Below are 18,695 nucleotides of genomic sequence, written 5' to 3'. Positions count from 1 at the left end.
GCTCCCCCGCTCCCCACTACACTTTACCATGGCTGCCAGGACTTTAGCGTCCCGGCAGCCATGGTAACCATTCAGAAAAAGCTAAACGTCGGATCCGGCAATGCGCCGAAACGACGTTTAGCTTAAGGCCGGATCCGGATTAATGCCTTTCAATAGGCATTAATTCCGGATCCGGCCTTGCGGCAAGTGTTCCGGATTTTTAGCCGGAGCAAAAAGCGCAGCATGCTGCGGTATTTTCTCCGGCCAAAAAACGTTCCGGTCCGGAACTGAAGGCATCCTGATGCATCCTGAACGGATTTCTCTCCATTCAGAATGCATGGGAATAATCCTGATCAGGATTCTTCCGGCATAGAGCCCCGACGACGGAACTCTATGCCGGAAGAAAAGAACGCAAGTGTGAAAGAGCCCTTAGTGATCTGTTGCTTCATTCTGGAGAAAATGTATTTGTAATCCATATGCAAATGAGCTGATACATGCACCGGAGCGCCCCTGCTTCTGGCAGACCCTCCCTCTCCTTCTTCGGGTCCATTCACACGTCTGTAACGTGTTTTGCGGATCCACAAAACACGGACACGGCAATGTGCGTTCCGCATTTTGCGGACCTCACATTGCCGGCACTAATAGAATATGCCTATTCTTGTCCGCAATTGCGGACAAGAATAGGACATGTTCTATTTTTTTCAGGAACGGAAATGCAGACCCGGAAGTGCGGGTCTGCATTTCCGGAGCCAGGCCGCACATCGTGCAGCCCCATAGAAATGAATGGGTCCGCAATTCCGTTCCGCAAAATTGCGGACGTGTGAATGGGGCCTTAGGCCTCTTGCACAGGACCGTGGTTTGGTTCCGCATCAGAGCTGCATTTTTTGCGGCTTGGGTGCAGACCTGTTTACTTTCATTCCGTGGCCCTGCAAGAATTATAGATCATGTGCTATTATTGTCCGTTTTGCAGACAAGAATAGGCATTTCTATAATGGGCCGTCTGTTCCGTTCCGCAAATTGCGGAAGGCACACGGGCGGCATCCGTGTTTTGCGGATCTGCAATTTGCGGACCGCAAAACACGGCACATTCGTGTGCAGGAGGCCTTAATTGGCACGATCAGTCGACATGACTATGCAGGAACTTGGCCCTGTTAATCAAGAAGGTGAGAGAGCTGCTGGAAGAGGAGGTAGGAGGAGTGAGGGTGCACAGACTGTCTTGGGCCCACCTCTGGGTGCACAAAACTGCATAAGAATTAAAAGCATTTTCTCCTGAAACAGATTGCTAAGGGCTCATGCACACGACAGTATGGCTTTTTCAGTGTTTTGCAGTCCATTTTTTACGGATCCGTTGTTCCGTTTTTTGTTTCCGTTGTGTTTCCGTATGTCATATACATTATACAGTAATTATATAGAAAAAATTTGGCTGGGCATAACATTTTCAATAGATGGTTCAGCAAAAACGGAACAGATACGGAAGACATACGGATGTATTTCCGTATGTGTTCCGTTTTTTTTTGCGGACCCATTGACTTGAATGGAGCCAAGCACCGTGATTTGCGGACAAAAATAGAACATGTTCTATCTTTTCAAGGTACGGAAATACTGAAACGGAATGCACACGGAGACACTTCAGTTTTTTTTGCTGAACCATTCATTTCAATGTACCGCATACTGAACTCAAAAATCGGCCAGTATACTGAACGCAAAATACTGTCGTGTGCATGAGCCCTAAGTGAAAGGTATCACTACATTCAGATACGCATACTACGGACACGGTCCATGTGTCATCCACATTTAACTTGTGGACCATTTGTTTTCGATGGGTCTATGGTCCACTTAGTCTATCTTTTTGCAGAATTGACATACAAATGTGGAAGGCACACAACTTTACATCCATTCCACAAAAAGATAAAACATGTCCTATACTTGTCTGATCAGCTATTTGAGAAAGCCACAGCACTCCTGTGAGCGACGGGGCCTTCTCGATGCTTACCCTAGGCCAGTGACATCAGGACCATCAGGTGAATCTTTCTCAAACAGCTGAATGTCGGACTCCCACCAATCAGATGCTAATTACCTATCCAGAGGATAGGTCACCAGTTTCAAAAGAGTCTGATAACCCCTTTACTGCCACATTTATGCTCAGTCCTTAAGTAGTTAAAATATATATAATTTACTATATTTTAGGTGGTGCTTACCTGCAATTTTTTTATATTTTTTTTGCTCGTGGCTACTCTTTAAAGGGGTTGTCCACCTTTGTTGTGCTTTTTTTCCATGGCCAGACACATGGTGGTGAGCAAACCTGATCCCCGTCGCTGGTTCCAGATGATCCAGTGACGCGACACGAGTGACATGTCACCACCATGGCCAGGTGACCTGCGAAACAAGATATTGACATGGGTACATCCAGGACCACCGACACACAAGGGAGAGCAATGGAGTCATAACGCAGCTGTGAGGATCAGGTAAGCATACTTACTACTGCAGGTCTGGCCACTATGGGGAGGTGTGAAAAAAAGGACAACAAAGGTGGGCAACCCCTTTAAGCTCTGTTAGGAGCTATGATCAGTAGCTACTTATCTACAGGGCTCATAGGAGTTGATTGGAATCAAAACTCCCCGTCTGGCTTCTAGTTACGCCACAGACTGTAGTTCCTCACTACTTTTCATTGCAGCTCTTCTCGTTCAGACTGGCTGCTGTGTATGAAAATAATTTCATTTGACACCACTTTTTGTGCATCTAAAATTCTGTTAGGATGCCATACATTATATTCTACTAAATTAATTTCTAAAAGAAATCACTCAAGGTAAATGACAGACTGCTCAATGTAATGGATGGTATATACTTGTGTGTAATGTATATACAAGGCTTTGGAAGTTAGTATATGTACAAGTTCCAGATGTGTACTGTATACAGTTATCCCCATTATACATCTAGAATGTCTGACGTAAGGCAACGGCCTAAAAACAACTAGCTTCCAACAAAACTTACTGCTTAAATTTTTTTTAAATAAGCCTTACTTGGTAAAACATGAACATGCTGATGTCCATCCATATGCTGGGGGTTCTCTCCGGTCAACTCACGAAACAGCTTGACCTGGGCATTCAATTCTTGACGAACCTGCCAATAAGATGGTCACTGGTTGTACAGTTTTGCATTATAAATATGCTAAACAAAGATAGAAGAAAAATTCGAGTTTGCTAAAAAAAAAAAAAAAAAGCCTATTCATTGGATCGCAGTCACAGCGCGGCAGTAAATTCACATACAACTGAATAGGGTCTACATTTACCATCCCTGCCCACACAGAGCTTAATGAGAGTTCTGTATACAGATCAGGAAACAGCCATACAGTCTTAGGCCTCTTTCACGCGAACATGTGTCCCCCATTGCCGTGTGCGGACCGCAAATTGCGGTCTGCAATGCACAGGCCCCGACCGTGGGCCAGCTGCATGCAGATCGCGACCCCATTCACTTGAATGGGTCCCGCGATCCCTCCGTTCCGCAAAAAGATAGAACAATGTCTATCTTTTTGCAGAACGGAAGAACGGAACGGAACCTCATAGATGCACTCCGTAGTGCTTACATTCCACACCTCCAGATTTGCGGACCCATTCAAGTGAAGGGGTCCACATCCGTGATGCGGAATGCACACGGCCGGTGCCCCGTGTATTGCGGACCCACTGTTTGCGGGCCGCAATACAGCCACAGGCACACAGCGTTCATGTGAAAGAGGCCTTAGCTAGCCGTGTTACCATAAAATATATATACCCTATATCAAAACTGCGTATATATATTTTATGGTAACACGGCACCTGCAATCACATGCTAGCTAAGGCCTTTCACACATCCCCTTTTGCAGATTCCCTTTAAAGGGAGTCTATCACCTCCAAATTCAGTTTCAAAGTAAGCATGCAGTCATGGAGGGCAGGTGCCCGAGAACATAGCCTACCTTTCTTGTAGAAATCCAATTCTCTAAGGGCTCATGCACACAGACATAGTTTCTGTCCACATTCGATCCGCAGCTTTTGCGGATTGAATTGAATGCGGAACCATTCATTTCCACGGGGACACAAAAGATGCGGACTGTCCACCGTGTGCTGTCCGCATCCTCTCGTCCATTCCGCAGCCCCGCAATAAAAAAAATATATATATCAATGCCATACAATGGTAGTATAGTTTTATGGGTTTCCTTTTTTATGGCCTTCTCCATGCAGCAAAAATCTGATCTCCCTTCATTCTCCAGGTCAGTACAATTACAGCGATACCACATTTATATAGTTTTTCTTGTGTTTTAATGCAAAAAATATATATAAACTTTAAAAAAAAAAAAATTCTTTGTATTACTGTTGAGTGAAGTGTTAGATTTAAATATATACCCTTACATATATGCATATATATTGGCCCTTTTGCATGGGCCAGTCCAGGTGGTAGGTGTATACATAGAGATGTATGTTTGCCCTCTCGTCAGCATACATCTCTATGTATATAATATATATGTGTAGGTGGGCTTATTGCTGCTCATTCAGACGCCCTGTTTATTTATATATTTTATATATATATATATATATATATATATATATATATATATACATACATATACATATACACACATACATACACATATATTTATGGATGTGCCCCAAGCATCTATAAGTATTAGTGTTGAGCGAACTTGTGTTTTAAGTTCGGCGTCTAAAGTTCGAGTTCAGGTTATCGAAGTATCCCGTTATGGATTCAAAATTCCGTTATGGTCCATGGTAGCGGAATCCATAACGGGATACTTCGATAACCCGAACCCGAACTTTAGACGCGAACTTAAAACACAAGTTTGCTCAACACTAATAAGTATATATGTACAGTTAAACTGTGCCTAGAAGCTCCCATGGATGCCCCCCCTCTGGAATGTGCCTGCTGGGGGGGAAAGAGACCGACAACTGGATAATTATGTCCAGTTTCAGCCTCTTCAAAGGACAGATGATCAATAAAGATCCTCTGCCCTTTGTCACCATCTCCGGCAGCGCCGGAGATGGTATGCCTAATAGGGACATGAGAACAAAGAGTTCCCATGCCCCTGTGTCCGCTCACCTCCGGCGCTGTAATTACAGCGCCAGAGATGTGCGATATCTCTACAGGTGGGAGGATCAAAGGATCCCCCCACCTGGGAGCACGGGCTGGTGCGGTGATGTCATATCACCACGCCAGCCCACGTGGTTCTGGCTGCAGGCGTGCGTGCGCACGCCTGCAGGCCGGGAAAACGTGAGTGAGCGCCGCGGGGTTTAAATATCCCAGCGGCACTGCGCTTGAGAGAGCGGGACCCCCCTCTGAAGGAGAGCGCATCCGGCGCTCAGACACAGGAACCCCGGCACCCCCCCTGAAGGAGAGCACATCCGGCGCTAAAACTCTCAACCCCTACCCTCCTCCCGGAAGCAGAGCGCTGTGCTGCGCTCAGGAGCAGTCTCCAGCCCGACATCCCCTGCAAGAAGGAGAGCGCAGGCAGCGATGTGCTGCGCTCAGAAGACCGCCCCCCCCCCCCCCCACAGAGAGGGAGCGCAGGCAGCGCTGAAAAGGAAGGAGCTGCGCTAACCCACATACTCGACCATCCCAAACTGGAGGAAGAGGCTGGCAGCGCCCAGAAGAGAGGTGGAGGGGGCTGAGTCCAGAGAAGTTGAACCCAGAGCAGCCCAGAGGAGGAGAGCAGAAGGACGGAGCAGCCAGAGGGACTGAGAAGTTGAGCAGCTGGCTAAGTATCGCTTTCCCTGCCTCTTCCTTAACCCTTGCTGCTCCGTACCCCAGTAGTAACCCCTGCTGCCCCGTACCCCAGTAGTAACTCCTGCTGTACCTTGCTCTGCTGCCCCAGCCCACAGTCCCCTGTACCCCTGCAGCCCCTGCTCTGCCCTGCAGAGCATTAACCCCTGCAGAGCATTAACCCCTGCATTTCCCAGCTACAACCCTGTGTTCCTTGGCCTGCATGTATTTACCCCTGCAGTGCCACAATTGTGTTTTTGACCCCTTGTTATCCCCATAGGGATAGTGAGTAGCCAGGCGGGTGGGTTGCTGCTAATGAATGTACGTAAGTGTATTGTAATTGTAGTTAGATCCTGGGGAGGACTTGGGACTGTGTTAGCGTAGTTAGGACCGTATTAGTGTGTTTGTTTACTTATGTATTATTTACTTATATTGCTGTGTGCTGCTTGCTATATATATATATATATATATATATATATATATATATATATATATATATATATATATATATATATATATAATTATAAGCAAATATTAGACTGTGACGTGTAGTGTGTTAATAAATACCTTTTATTTAAGCACAGTGTGTAGTCTTTTGTAGTAGTAAGGCGTCGCAGCAATAGCCACAGGGAGTTCAGTGTAGAGTTAGGTAATCAGTAGTGTTTGTATATTTTAGGCATAAATAGGCGGAGTCATCACTTGATGACTCACGCCTATTTATGAATATTAATTATTGAGATTTGCATAAATTTCAATGATTAATATCCCCTTTAACAATTACCTTATTCTGACCCCCATAATTTTTTATTTTTTTATTTCCACCTAGGGAGCTGTGTTAGAGCTCCTTCTCTGTTGGGCAATGTGAGTGCTTCTCACATCTACTATTGTAATAATTCACAGTAGTTTATGTGTAATTCAGCATACTCCAATGCAGTACTGCCACGTGCAGCCCTACATTTGCATATAACAGTGTTAGATCCAGTAGTCTCATACTGACTCCAGCCTATTACAACCAACCGTTTCCCCCATCTCAGCGCCTCAGACGCCATGGTCACAATCGAGGAGTTAAATGTCTGCCTGCTGATCGCATTTGTGAAACAGCAGAAACTGGGCAGCTATGGTGCCCGCTCTGGAGCAGGCGCCATCTTTAAAGACCCAACTTGCGCCATACATTTACGGAGAAAGTCAGGAAGGGGTTAAAGATGTGGGAGATCGACCCAGAGCAGCAATATGACATACAGGTCTGACCTTTACTTTGTATTATTTACCTTTGAACAGATAAGAACACCTTTGCATAAAGTACTTTTCAGTACAAACATTGCTTCAGGCACAGGTCACAAAGCACCCTGGTCTTAAAGGGGCTCCCCAGGTTTTTGGTCTAATCTGCACATGGTGCCAGCTTGCACTACCTCGCTCCCCGGATGCCGACGTCTCTGCTGCGCTGTCACACGCTGCGGGCTCCTCCTCCAGATGCAGCACTTTTTTTCCTGTTCCACTGCTGGAGGATGCACCCAATTTATGGCGAGGTGTAAATTAGGGCTCATGCACACGACAGTATGGCTTTTTCAGTGTTTTGCGATCCGTTGTTCCGTTTTTTGTTTCCGTTTTTCTGTATGCCATATACAGTATACAGTAATTACATAGAAAAAAATATGCATTTCCGTATGTGTTCCGTTTTTTTGCAGACCCATTGACTTGAATGGAGCCAAGCAACGTGATTTGTGGACAAGAATAGGACATGCTCTATCTTTTCACGGTACGGAAATACTGAAACGGAATGCACACGGAGACACTTCAGTTTTTTTTGCTGAACCATTGAAATGAATGGTTCAGTATATGTACCGCATACTGAACTCAGAAAACGGCCAGTATACTGAACGCAAAATAATGTTGTGTGCATGAGACCTTAGGCACATCCTCCGGCAGTCCGTGCGCCTAAACTGAAATGTACAGCAGCTTGGAGCCAGAAATGTAAAAGATAAATGTGCCCAGTGGCCCTGTCCCCTTTCCATCTTCATTATGCCCCCTTCTTGGAAAGTGGAGAGGGTGGCATAGAAACAGGGTTTTTATGCCAGAAAACTGACATAAGGAATGATAAATATTCCCCTCCCCAAGTATCCAAAGTAAACCTATTAAAAGATGTTGAAAACTCAGGACCCCCTCTGTGAGTTAGAATAGAGGGTAGTTATGGTGGACGTACCTTGTCCATGTATTACATGGTCAGAAAGTCACTGGAGGCATTGATGTTAATTGGCATACATGTCAGAATATATCTATCCATAGACTACTGAAAATGAGAATCGGCATCGGCTGCCATCTTGTTCAGACTTTTAATACATGTTTTGGCTTGCTCTACACAATCTATTTGACTTCACATCCAATCATGGACTCACCTCTGACATGATAAGGAGCCCTTGTGCCAGTGCTTTTCGTATGCCCATCTTTCCAAGAAAGACTCCTCGAGAATTGACAAGAGTGGAGTTCTGACGAAGCTCTCGACATACTGGTATGCCCTCTGAGAGATTAGCATGCAAACCTATAGGAATATTAGACCTAAAAAATAAATCATGACCCTTTAACAGTGACGACAGCTCTCGGCACATTTCACACTCAGAATGTAACCACAAGCAAGATAACAAATTGACACTTTAATTTTAAAGAGCACTTTCAGCAGGATCGACTCTATGAAACCAAGTATACTGCCTGGTGGGGTTGAGCCTGCTGGTTAGACTTAAGGGTATGAGGCGCAGGAAACATGAGGAGCTGAGGTGCACTCTGTGCCCTGAAGCCCTCATTTGCAAGTCTTTTCTGACTTCGATCTTCAGAAGACAGGTATCATTTTAATCAGCAGGATAAACCTATCTGGTAGTGCGCCTGGTTTCTTCATAATCTCCTAGCTTTCCCTGCTCACCTGCTGCTGATTCACTTGTAAAAAACAAAACAAAAACAAACAAACACTGTCATAGGTGGGCAGGGAGAGCCGTGAGCTCATGAATATCAGGACTCGGTATGCACTGGAGCTGTTAGGGCAGCAGAAGACTGCTGACAGATCCCCTTTAAGGGATCCAAGTAGGGGAGGGCGATATAAACCATATACAATAATATCGTCATTAATTCGGCCGACTATATAGATTTTAGTTATATCGCCATATGGTGATAGATGACCACGGAACGGTAGTAAATTGAAGAAGCTTCTCACTCACCGCTCCGTGGTCTCCCGACCCTGCACCGCGCTGCAGGGCCTTGCGTTCACACATTGTCAGCGCGCTGGCTGACGCTGTGTGTGACGTCAGGACCCTCCCAGTGCATGCTGGGAAGAAGATGCGGCCCGTCTCCTGCGGACTCCATCAGCCAGCCGTGCAGGAAAGATAAGTAGCAGGGGCCCGAATCTACCGGGGGGGGGGGGGGGGGGGGGGACGGAAGGGGGGTCGTCGGATGGCTATGGCATGGGGCTGATGGCGCTGGCTGGGGGACATGATGATGGTGGCAATTGCATGGGGCTGATGGAGTTTTGTAATTTGTATACGTACAGAAGAAAATAATCTATCGCGATGTATCATATCACACATGCTTCAAATTATATTGCGATATAGATTTTAGGCCATATCGCCCAGCCCTAGATCTAAGCACTTGAAAGGGAGCTCAATTATGGCTGCATACAAAATGGACATATAATATGGCAATGTTTGGGATTGGGGGAAACCTTCCACTTTTTGGTTTTAGTAGTAATAAAAAAAATGGAAAAAGGGCTGTACGTTGGACATATTTGCGACACATGGGTGTGGAAAGAACAATGCCGGTCAATTGGCCGGAAAATCCCTGTAGGGGTCCTACCTATGCTTGATAAAACTACATACTTTATTTCTATCATTAAAACCACAATCCTATACAAATACAAAGAGTGCAACTGCTCAATTGCATTTAGAATGTGGCAAACAGTGGAAATTAAGAGGATACGCCGAGTAGCTGCACTGTATACAGAATTCTTGTATATCATACAGTACTAAAACACTCATAGCACAAACATTGTGTGATATACAATAACACAATCGCTCACCGTGCGGCAAATATTATAGGAGTAATTCCTGACTAAGGCTCCGTAATTCACACTGGTGCATCGCAACTAAATAATCCCAGAATTTAGTTTTAATTTGTATTAGTATAGGATTGTGGTTTCAATGATAGCAATAAAGTATGTCGTTTTATAAAGCATAGGTAGGACCCCTACGGGGATTTTCCAGCCAATTGACCGGCATTGTTCTTTTCACGAGTGTGGAGTCACTGGGAGTGAGGTAAACATGTCGTCAGTGGTGATGTGAGGTGCCACAAGTCACCTGCGTACGTGTTCCTGTAAACATGAACTCATCAGCCTTCAAATGTTTGTCTTTCATCTCATTCAGAAACTGTTCAGCGTGTTCATGCCACTTACCTGCGTGCTAGGTCTGCCGCACACGCTGCAGAGCTGCCATTCACCAGAAGAGAGACGTTCGTAATGGCGCCGGTGTTGAAACATTCCACAATGCCAACATCCCTGCGAGGGCAGTAACCAAAGTCATCTCCTGTCACCACCAGCTTGACCCTGGTGTTCACAGACATCTGTCTGCAGCCCGGGGTGACTGTGGGCATAAAAAAGTGAAGAATACACAACAAGTTTCATTATTCTCATTCCCCACATTACTGCGGTGTAAAATGTGTCAAGGATGGTACTGACTCAGTGACAACTTACATACGTTCATTATGCCAAACACTACAATTCCACCAATCCCACAACCCGATGACATTAAATAGACAGTAGATGGGACAGTCCACCTCTGCAAGAAATCCATGCACACGCAGCAGAAGACGTGCTTGGCTCAAACAACCTCTGGGACCCACACATACCTCTACAACAGGGACCCCCCCTCCCCGGATATGGTGGTCACGCCTATGGAAACAGCGTTACACCATTCCCTCAGCCGTTTGCATAGTCTTGATCACCTCTGGCTGCTGTATCCAAACCAGATAGGATCGGTGGACGGCATTCTAGAGAAAGGTGCAGATCCCAAAGGTGGGATCCACATCCATCAGACATTTGTATATATTGGCATATCTTGTGAAGATGCCATAAAATGTCTGAGATGAGAAAAACCCTTTAATTACACAGTATGGAGCGACCAAGCCGCGGTAACTGCATTCGGCTAACAATACATCAACCAAGCGCAGTATTTTTTTCAGAGCTTATTTTTAGGTAAAAAAAAATAAAGCCACAAAACACGCCTGACTTGATCAGCTGCTTTTTGAGGCATTTTTGCCCATATAGCATGTTTTGGTACCTGCCGTTCTTGATGACGGTTTTTGCATGCCTAGTATTTTTTATTTTAAGAAGAAGAAAGTATGTGTCCACTCTAGAGGGCTGGATGAAGGGAGAAAAGCATTGGTAAAAAATGCAAAAAACGGGGGGCGTGGCCTGCACGTCTTCAGAAATGGCCGCGTGAAGACAGAGCTCCGCCGCCATTAGCCGCTAAAGGAGACTCTCCTGCCACGCCAGCGCAGCACATGGGGAAAAAACTGCCGGTCAAGCCCTCTAGCTCGTCCCGATCGTCCGCCTGGGTGAACAAGACGCTTGATTCCTACCTCAGCCGTCCACTCCACACGGTCCTGTCTGGTCGCGGCCTACTTCCATCTCAGGCCTCCGACGCGTGTGGGAGTGAGGAGACGAGCGCACAGCCGCCACCAGGTACAAGCTACAATTCAGCCTTACGGCTTCCTACCTCCTCCCTGTCCCCATTAGCAAGGACTTTCCTACCCAGCAGCGCTGAGGGGGCACAGCTAAATCCCACAGGAGCAAGAGAGGGGTTATACTCAGCAGGAGACACTGCCGCCATTATCGGCAGCTAAGCAGGCTAAGCAAATGGCCACTCCGTCCCAGAAGCGGCGTGACTGGGCCGAATCTTCTGATGATCCCCCTAGCCAAACGCTTCATAGAAGAGGAGAGGGAGGAGAAGCTGCTACTTGGGAGCAGGGGAATGAATATATGGACGAGGGAGAGGAAGATCTTCTGCAACCTACCCAGGGCTCTGCAATACTTCAGCAAACTTTACAGCATCTGCCTACTAAGGAAGATTTTAAAATGCTGGTCTCAGAAGTCAGAAACGCCTGTAAATCTGAAATTTCATCTTTGAGGCAGGATCTGAAGCACTTAGCAGATCGCATGGACACTATTGAAATAGATCATGATGACACCCGTAGAAGTGTTGCACATTTACAATCTGTTATTGCCTCTCAATCCCAAGTTATCAGGGACAATGCACGTCATTTAGAAGATCTGGATAACAGAGGACGCAGAAATAACATTCGTGTGCGGGGTTTGCCCGAAGCTAATGCGGAAGAAAATCTGCAGGAAATATTATCTGAGCTTTTTAATGCTTTATTAGGCACACAGCCACCCCAGTTTATCAAGCTTGATCGAGCTCACAGAGCGTTGCGGCCTAAGTCCTCGTCCACGCAGCCCAGAGACGTCATTTGCTGTGTGCATGATTTCCAGACGAAGGAAACATTATGTCCAAAGCCAGGGAATTACGCTCCATTGATTTTCATGGCACTTCTGTTCATTTATACCAGGATTTATCTTGGTGGACACTTCAGAAAAGAAGAGTTTTACAGCCCTTATTGCAACTGCTGAAGGAAAAGAAGACGCCTTATAGATGGGGGTTCCTGTTTGCATTAATAGTTACGAAAAATGGCAGGTCCTCCATCCTGCGTCAGCATGCAGACCTCCCTGATTTTTGTGCTGCTTTGGGCATTGAGATTCCATCCATCACGGACTGGGAACTACCGGATCCACAGCCTGCCCTGGGTCCAGTTTGGCAACCTGCCAGACAAAAGAGAAGAAGATCGTCCTCTGCTGGAGGGACTCCTTCACGTGAGCCACAAGATGATCCCCCATGATTGCTGCATGGACTTCACTTGCTCAACTTATATCTCCTACTGTTTTCACTCGCCGAGAGGCGACGGCCTTATGGTTCTTTGTTTAAGGTCCTATGATAGTAGAATTGGTTTATTGTTCAATTCTTTGGTTCTTTCAAGTTCTAATAAGCTTTGAAACCTGGCCCATCCTGTGCCAGTCCAGTCATGCTTCCACTAAGCAGACCAGTAGTTTCGCCCTCTCCCCCCAGCTTTTGTTGGTTGGGACGGAGGGACGGCAGTTTGCTGATATTATTATTACTAGTTGCTACTTACTGATCTGTATCTGGGTGACAGCACCCAATGTTCTGATACTATATGGTGTATCTTTATTGTTTGTATGGTCTTGTGTCTCCCCCCCCCCCTTCCCTCTTGTGTCTCCCCCCCCCCTTCCCTCTTGTGTCTTTTCTCACTGTTTTCTATATTCAGGTCTTCAGAATCCAACCCACAAACGACTGAACGCATTAAAGTGTTTTCATCTATGGCATTGTCCTTGAAGAGGGTCTGTGACAGCCACATAGCAAGTACATTTACCCCATGTTTTGAAAATGATTAAGTATGTCTCACTTAATGTAAAAGGCCTTAACTCTAATGTGAAGAGACGCTTGGCACTTACTGAGTGCAAGTCTCAAAAAGCTGACATAGTTTTTCTTCAGGAGACCCACTTTGATCACCAGGGCTCTTTCAAGTTTGCGCAATATTTATTCCCTCGTATATATTCTGCTTCCTCTGGGAGGAAGGCGGCAGGTGTTGCCATTCTCATGTCTGCTGACTGCCCCTTACAGGTGGAAGACGCTATTATTGACCCTGCTGGCAGGTATATTATACTAAAAGCCACACTCAATGGTAGCCCACATGTACTGTGCAATCTATAGCTCCAAATACTGCTCAAATCCCTTTTCTTAATAAGGTGTTTTTGAAATTATCTAAGTTGCTCCCAGCTGCATTGCTAGTAGGAGGAGACTTTAATCTCTCCTTTTCCGAGCGCTTAAATAGATTAACCCTTCAGAATAGACCGCCCACTAGGGATCAATGTCGAAACTCACGTCTTTTTAGGCGTCTTATTAGAAAATTCGAATTATATGACCTCTGGAGAATTAACTATCCCACTGCAAAAACATTTTCTTTCTTCTCACATCCATATAATACGCATTCCCGTATAGATAACTTTTTTGGTAATGTCCCAATTTTAAGGATGCTTGCAGATGCTGATATAGGACCAATTTCTTGGTCGGACCACGCACCAGTTTCAATTAACATTAAAACTTCAGGTTACCACTGTAGAGTTTGCCATTGGCGGCTTAACGAGTCCTTTTTACATCAGCTGCCGCTTAGGCAGGAGTTACGTGAGGGCCTTACAGAATACTTTACCTTAAATCAGTCCTCAGGTCCCCCTATATCTATGATATGGGAAGCCCACAAGGCAGTCTTTAGAGGCACATGTATAGCTATGGGGTCTCGATTAAAAAAAGATCGTACTATGCAACAACACATTATCACCTCACAGCTGAAGGATTTAGAGAGAATGCTCGAATCCCGATGCTCGCGACCTTTGCTTAGACGCATTATCACTCTGCGTGCCAGATTGAAGGAACTAATGTTTTATAAAACTGAGAAAAAATTACTATACTCGCGACAAAGATTTTATATGTGGGGGAACAAGCCACATACCCTCTTGGCTCGATAGCTTCGGGAGTCTAGCACTATAAACACTCCGACTGCTATGAGGCGAAGTGATGGTGCAATAGTATATGATCCAGAGGTCATCTCCAACTTATTTCAGGACTATTACAAGGCGCTTTACTCTATTCCTCAACAACTCCCATCTGACCCAGGGCGAAGTCGACTCCTTCTGGATTCCTTTCTTTCTAAATGCAATCTTCCTCAGTTGTCTGGAGAAGCTCTTGCCTCATTGAACGCTCCTATTACTGTAGAGGAATTGCAGGAGGTGCTGAAACAACTGCCCAATAATAAAGCCCCTGGGCCAGATGGTCTACCATACATTTATTACGCAACATTTTCCGATATTCTTCTGCCGTATATGACACTATTGTTCAACTCCTTCTTACAAGGGTCCCCAATACCCACTTCAATGTCACACTCCTATATAACTTTAACCACCTCAGCCCCCAGTGCTTAAACACCCTGAAAGACCAGGCCACTTTTTACACTTCTGACCTACACTACTTTCACCGTTTATTGCTCGGTCATGCAACTTACCACCCAAATGAATTTTACCTCCTTTTCTTCTCACTAATAGAGCTTTCATTTGGTGGTATTTCATTGCTGCTGACATTTTTACTTTTTTTGTTATTAATCGAAATTTAACGATTTTTTTGCAAAAAAAATGACATTTTTCACTTTCAGTTGTAAAATTTTGCAAAAAAAACGAGATCCATATAGAAATTTTGCTCTAAATTTATAGTTCTACATGTCTTTGATAAAAAAAAAATGTTTGGGTAAAAAAAAAATGGTTTGGGTAAAAGTTATAGCGTTTACAAACTATGGTACAAAAATGTGAATTTCCGCTTTTTGAAGCCGCTCTGACTTTCTGAGCACCTGTCATGTTTCCTGAGGTTCTACAATGCCCAGACAGTACAAACACCCCACAAATGACCCCATTTCTGAAAGTACACACCCTAAGGTATTCGCTGATGGGCATAGTGAGTTCATAGAACTTTTTATTTTTTGTCACAAGTTAGCGGAAAATGATGATTTTTTTTTTTTTTTTTTTCTTACAAAGTCTCATATTCCACTAACTTGTGACAAAAAATAAAAAGTTCTATGAACTCACTATGCCCATCAGCGAATACCTTGGGGTCTCTTCTTTCCAAAATGGGGTCACTTGTGGGGTAGTTATACTGCCCTGGCATTCTAGGGGCCCAAATGTGTGGTAAGGAGTTTGAAATCAAATTCAGTAAAAAATGACCTGTGAAATCCGAAAGGTGCTCTTTGGAATATGGGCCCCTTTGCCCACCTAGGCTGCAAAAAAGTGTCACACATCTGGTATCTCCGTACTCAGGAGAAGGTGGGGAATGTGTTTTGGGGTGTCATTTTATATATACCCATGCTGGGTGAGAGAAATATCTTGGCAAAAGACAACTTTTCCCATTTTTTTATACAAAGTTGTCATTTGACCAAGATATTTATCTCACCCAGTATGGGTATATGTAAAAAGACACCCCAAAACACATTCCTCAACTTCTCCTGAGTACGGGGATACCAGATGTGTGACGCTTTTTTGCAGCCTAGGTGGGCAAAGGGGCCCATATTCCAAAGAGCACCTTTCGGATTTCACTCCTCATTTTTTCCTGAATTTGATTTCAAACTCCTTACCACACATTTGGGCCCCTAGAATACCAGGGCAGTATAACTACCCCACAAGTGACCCCATTTTGGAAAGAAGACCCCCCAAGGTATTCCGTGAGGGGCATGGCGAGTTCCTAGAATTTTTTATTTTTTGTCACAAGTTAGTGGAAAATGATGATTTTTTTTTTTTTTTTTTTTTTTCATACAAAGTCTCATATTCCACAAACTTGTGACAAAAAATAAAAACTTCCATGAACTCACTATGCCCATCAGCGAATACCTTGGGGTCTCTTCTTTCCAAAATGGGGTCACTTGTGGGGTAGTTATACTGCCCTGGCATTCTAGGGGCCCAAATGTGTGGTAAGTAGGTAAATGACCTGTGAAATCCGAAAGGTGCTCTTTGGAATGTGGGCCCCTTTGCCCCCCTAGGCTGCAAAAAAGTGTCACACATCTGGTATCTCCGTACTCAGGAGAAGTTGAGGAATGTGTTTTGGGGTGTCTTTTTACATATACCCATGCTGGGTGAGATAAATATCTTGGTCAAATGCCAACTTTGTATAAAAAAAATGGGAAAAGTTGTCTTTTGCCAAGATATTTCTCTCACCCAGCATGGGTATATGTAAAATGACACCCCAAAACACATTCCCCAACTTCTCCCGATTACGGAGATACCAGATGTGTGACACTTTTTTGCAGCCTAGGTGGGCAAAGGGGCCCATATTCAAAAGAGCACCTTTCGGATTTCAAAGGTCATTTTTTACAGAATTTGATTTCAAACTCCTTACCACACATTTGGGCCCCTAGAATGCCAGGGCAGTATAACTACCCCACAAGTGACCCCATTTTGGAAAGAAGAGACCCCAAGGTATTCGCTGATGGGCATAGTGAGTTCATGGAACTTTTTATTTTTTGTCACAAGTTAGTGGAATATGAGACTTTGTATGAAAAAAAAAAAAAAAAATAAGCATTTTCCACTAACTTGTGACAAAAAATAAAAAATTCTAGGAACTCGCCATGCCCCTCACGGAATACCTTGGGGTGTCTTCTTTCCAAAATGGGGTCACTTGTGGGGTAGTTATACTGCCCTGGCATTTTCCAGGGGCCCTAATGTGTGGTAAGTAGGTAAATGACCTGTGAAATCCTAAAGGTGCTCTTTGGAATATGGGCCCCTTTGCCCACCTAGGCTGCAAAAAAGTGTCACACATGTGGTATCGCCGTATTCAGGAGAAGTTGGGGAATGTGTTTTGGGGTGTCATTTTACATATACCCATGCTGGGTGAGAGAAATATCTTGGCAAAAGACAACTTTTCCCATTTTTTTATACAAAGTTGGCATTTGACCAAGATATTTCTCTCACCCAGCATGGGTATATGTAAAATGACACCCCAAAACACATTCCCCAACGTCTCCTGAATACGGAGATACCACATGTGTGACACTTTTTTGCAGCCTAGGTGGGCAAAGGTGCCCAAATTCCTTTTAGGAGGGCATTTTTAGACATTTGGATACCAGACTTCTTCTCACGCTTTGGGGCCCCTAGAATGCCAGGGCAGTATAAATACCCCACATGTGACCCCATTTTGGAAAGAAGACACCCCAAGGTATTCAATGAGGGGCATGGCGAGTTCATAGAAATTTTTTTTTTTTGGCACAAGTTAGCGGAAATTGATATTTTTTATTTTTTTCTCACAAAGTCTCCCGTTCCGCTAACTTGGGACAAAAATTTCAATCTTTCATGGACTCAATATGCCCCTCACGGAATACCTGGGGGTGTCTTCTTTCCGAAATGGGGTCACATGTGGGGTATTTATACTGCCCTGGCATTCTAGGGGCCCTAAAGCGTGAGAAGAAGTCTGGAATATAAATGTCTAAAAAATTTTACGCATTTGGATTCCGTGAGGGGTATGGTGAGTTCATGTGAGATTTTATTTTTTGACACAAGTTAGTGGAATATGAGACTTTGTAAGAAAAAAAAAAAAAAAATTCCGCTAACTTGGGCCAAAAAAATATCTGAATGGAGCCTTACAGAGGGGTGATCAATGACAGGGGGGTTGATCAATGACAGGGGGGTTGATCAATGACAGGGGGGTGATCAATGACAGGGGGGTGATCAATGACAGGGGGGTGATCAATGACAGGGGGGTGATCAGGGAGTCTATATGGGGTGATAACCACAGTCATTGATCACGCCCGTGTAAGGCTTCATTCAGACGTCCGGATGCGTTTTGCGGATCCGATCCATCTATCAGTGCATCCGTGAAAATCATGCGGACATCTGAATGGAGCTTTACAGGGGGGTAATCAATGACAGGGGGGTAATCAATGACAGGGGGGTGATCAGGGAGTCTATATGGGGTGATCACCACAGTCATTGATCACGCCCCTGTAAGGCTTCATTCAGACGTCCGGATGCGTTTTGCGGATCCGATCCATCTATCAGTGCATCCGTAAAAATCATGCGGACGTCTGAATGGAGCTTTACAGGGGGGTAATCAATGACAGGGGGGTGATCAGGGAGTCTATATGGGGTGATCACCACAGTCATTGATCACGCCCCTGTAAGGCTTCATTCAGACGTCCGGATGCGTTTTGCGGATCCGATCCATCTATCAGTGCATCCGTAAAAATCATGCGGACGTCTGAATGGAGCTTTACAGGGGGGTAATCAATGACAGGGGGGTAATCAATGACAGGGGGGTGATCAGGGAGTCTATATGGGG

At 44.9% G+C, this 18,695-nt stretch overlaps 1 protein-coding gene across 3 annotated transcripts in view; it reads right to left on the bottom strand.

Annotated features, from left to right (window-relative positions):
* YDJC (YdjC chitooligosaccharide deacetylase homolog) overlaps positions 1-18,695 on the bottom strand; it is a 56,530-nt gene that overhangs the window by 19,749 nt on the left and 18,086 nt on the right. For all 3 annotated transcript variants that reach the window (XM_040416357.1, XM_040416359.1, XM_040416358.1), the window contains exons 2-4: positions 10,154-10,340; positions 8,118-8,277; positions 3,000-3,099 (exon numbers count right to left, since the gene is read on the bottom strand). In XM_040416357.1, the coding sequence (XP_040272291.1) occupies positions 3,000-3,099; positions 8,118-8,277; positions 10,154-10,340 (447 nt within the window). The remainder of the gene's footprint in view (positions 1-2,999; positions 3,100-8,117; positions 8,278-10,153; positions 10,341-18,695) is intronic.

Source organism: Bufo bufo, chromosome 2 (genome assembly GCF_905171765.1).
Source record: "Bufo bufo chromosome 2, aBufBuf1.1, whole genome shotgun sequence".
NCBI lineage: Eukaryota > Metazoa > Chordata > Amphibia > Anura > Bufonidae > Bufo > Bufo bufo.
The sequence above is the reverse complement of the archived record's forward strand: the minus strand, read 5'-3'. Positions and strand labels throughout refer to the sequence as shown.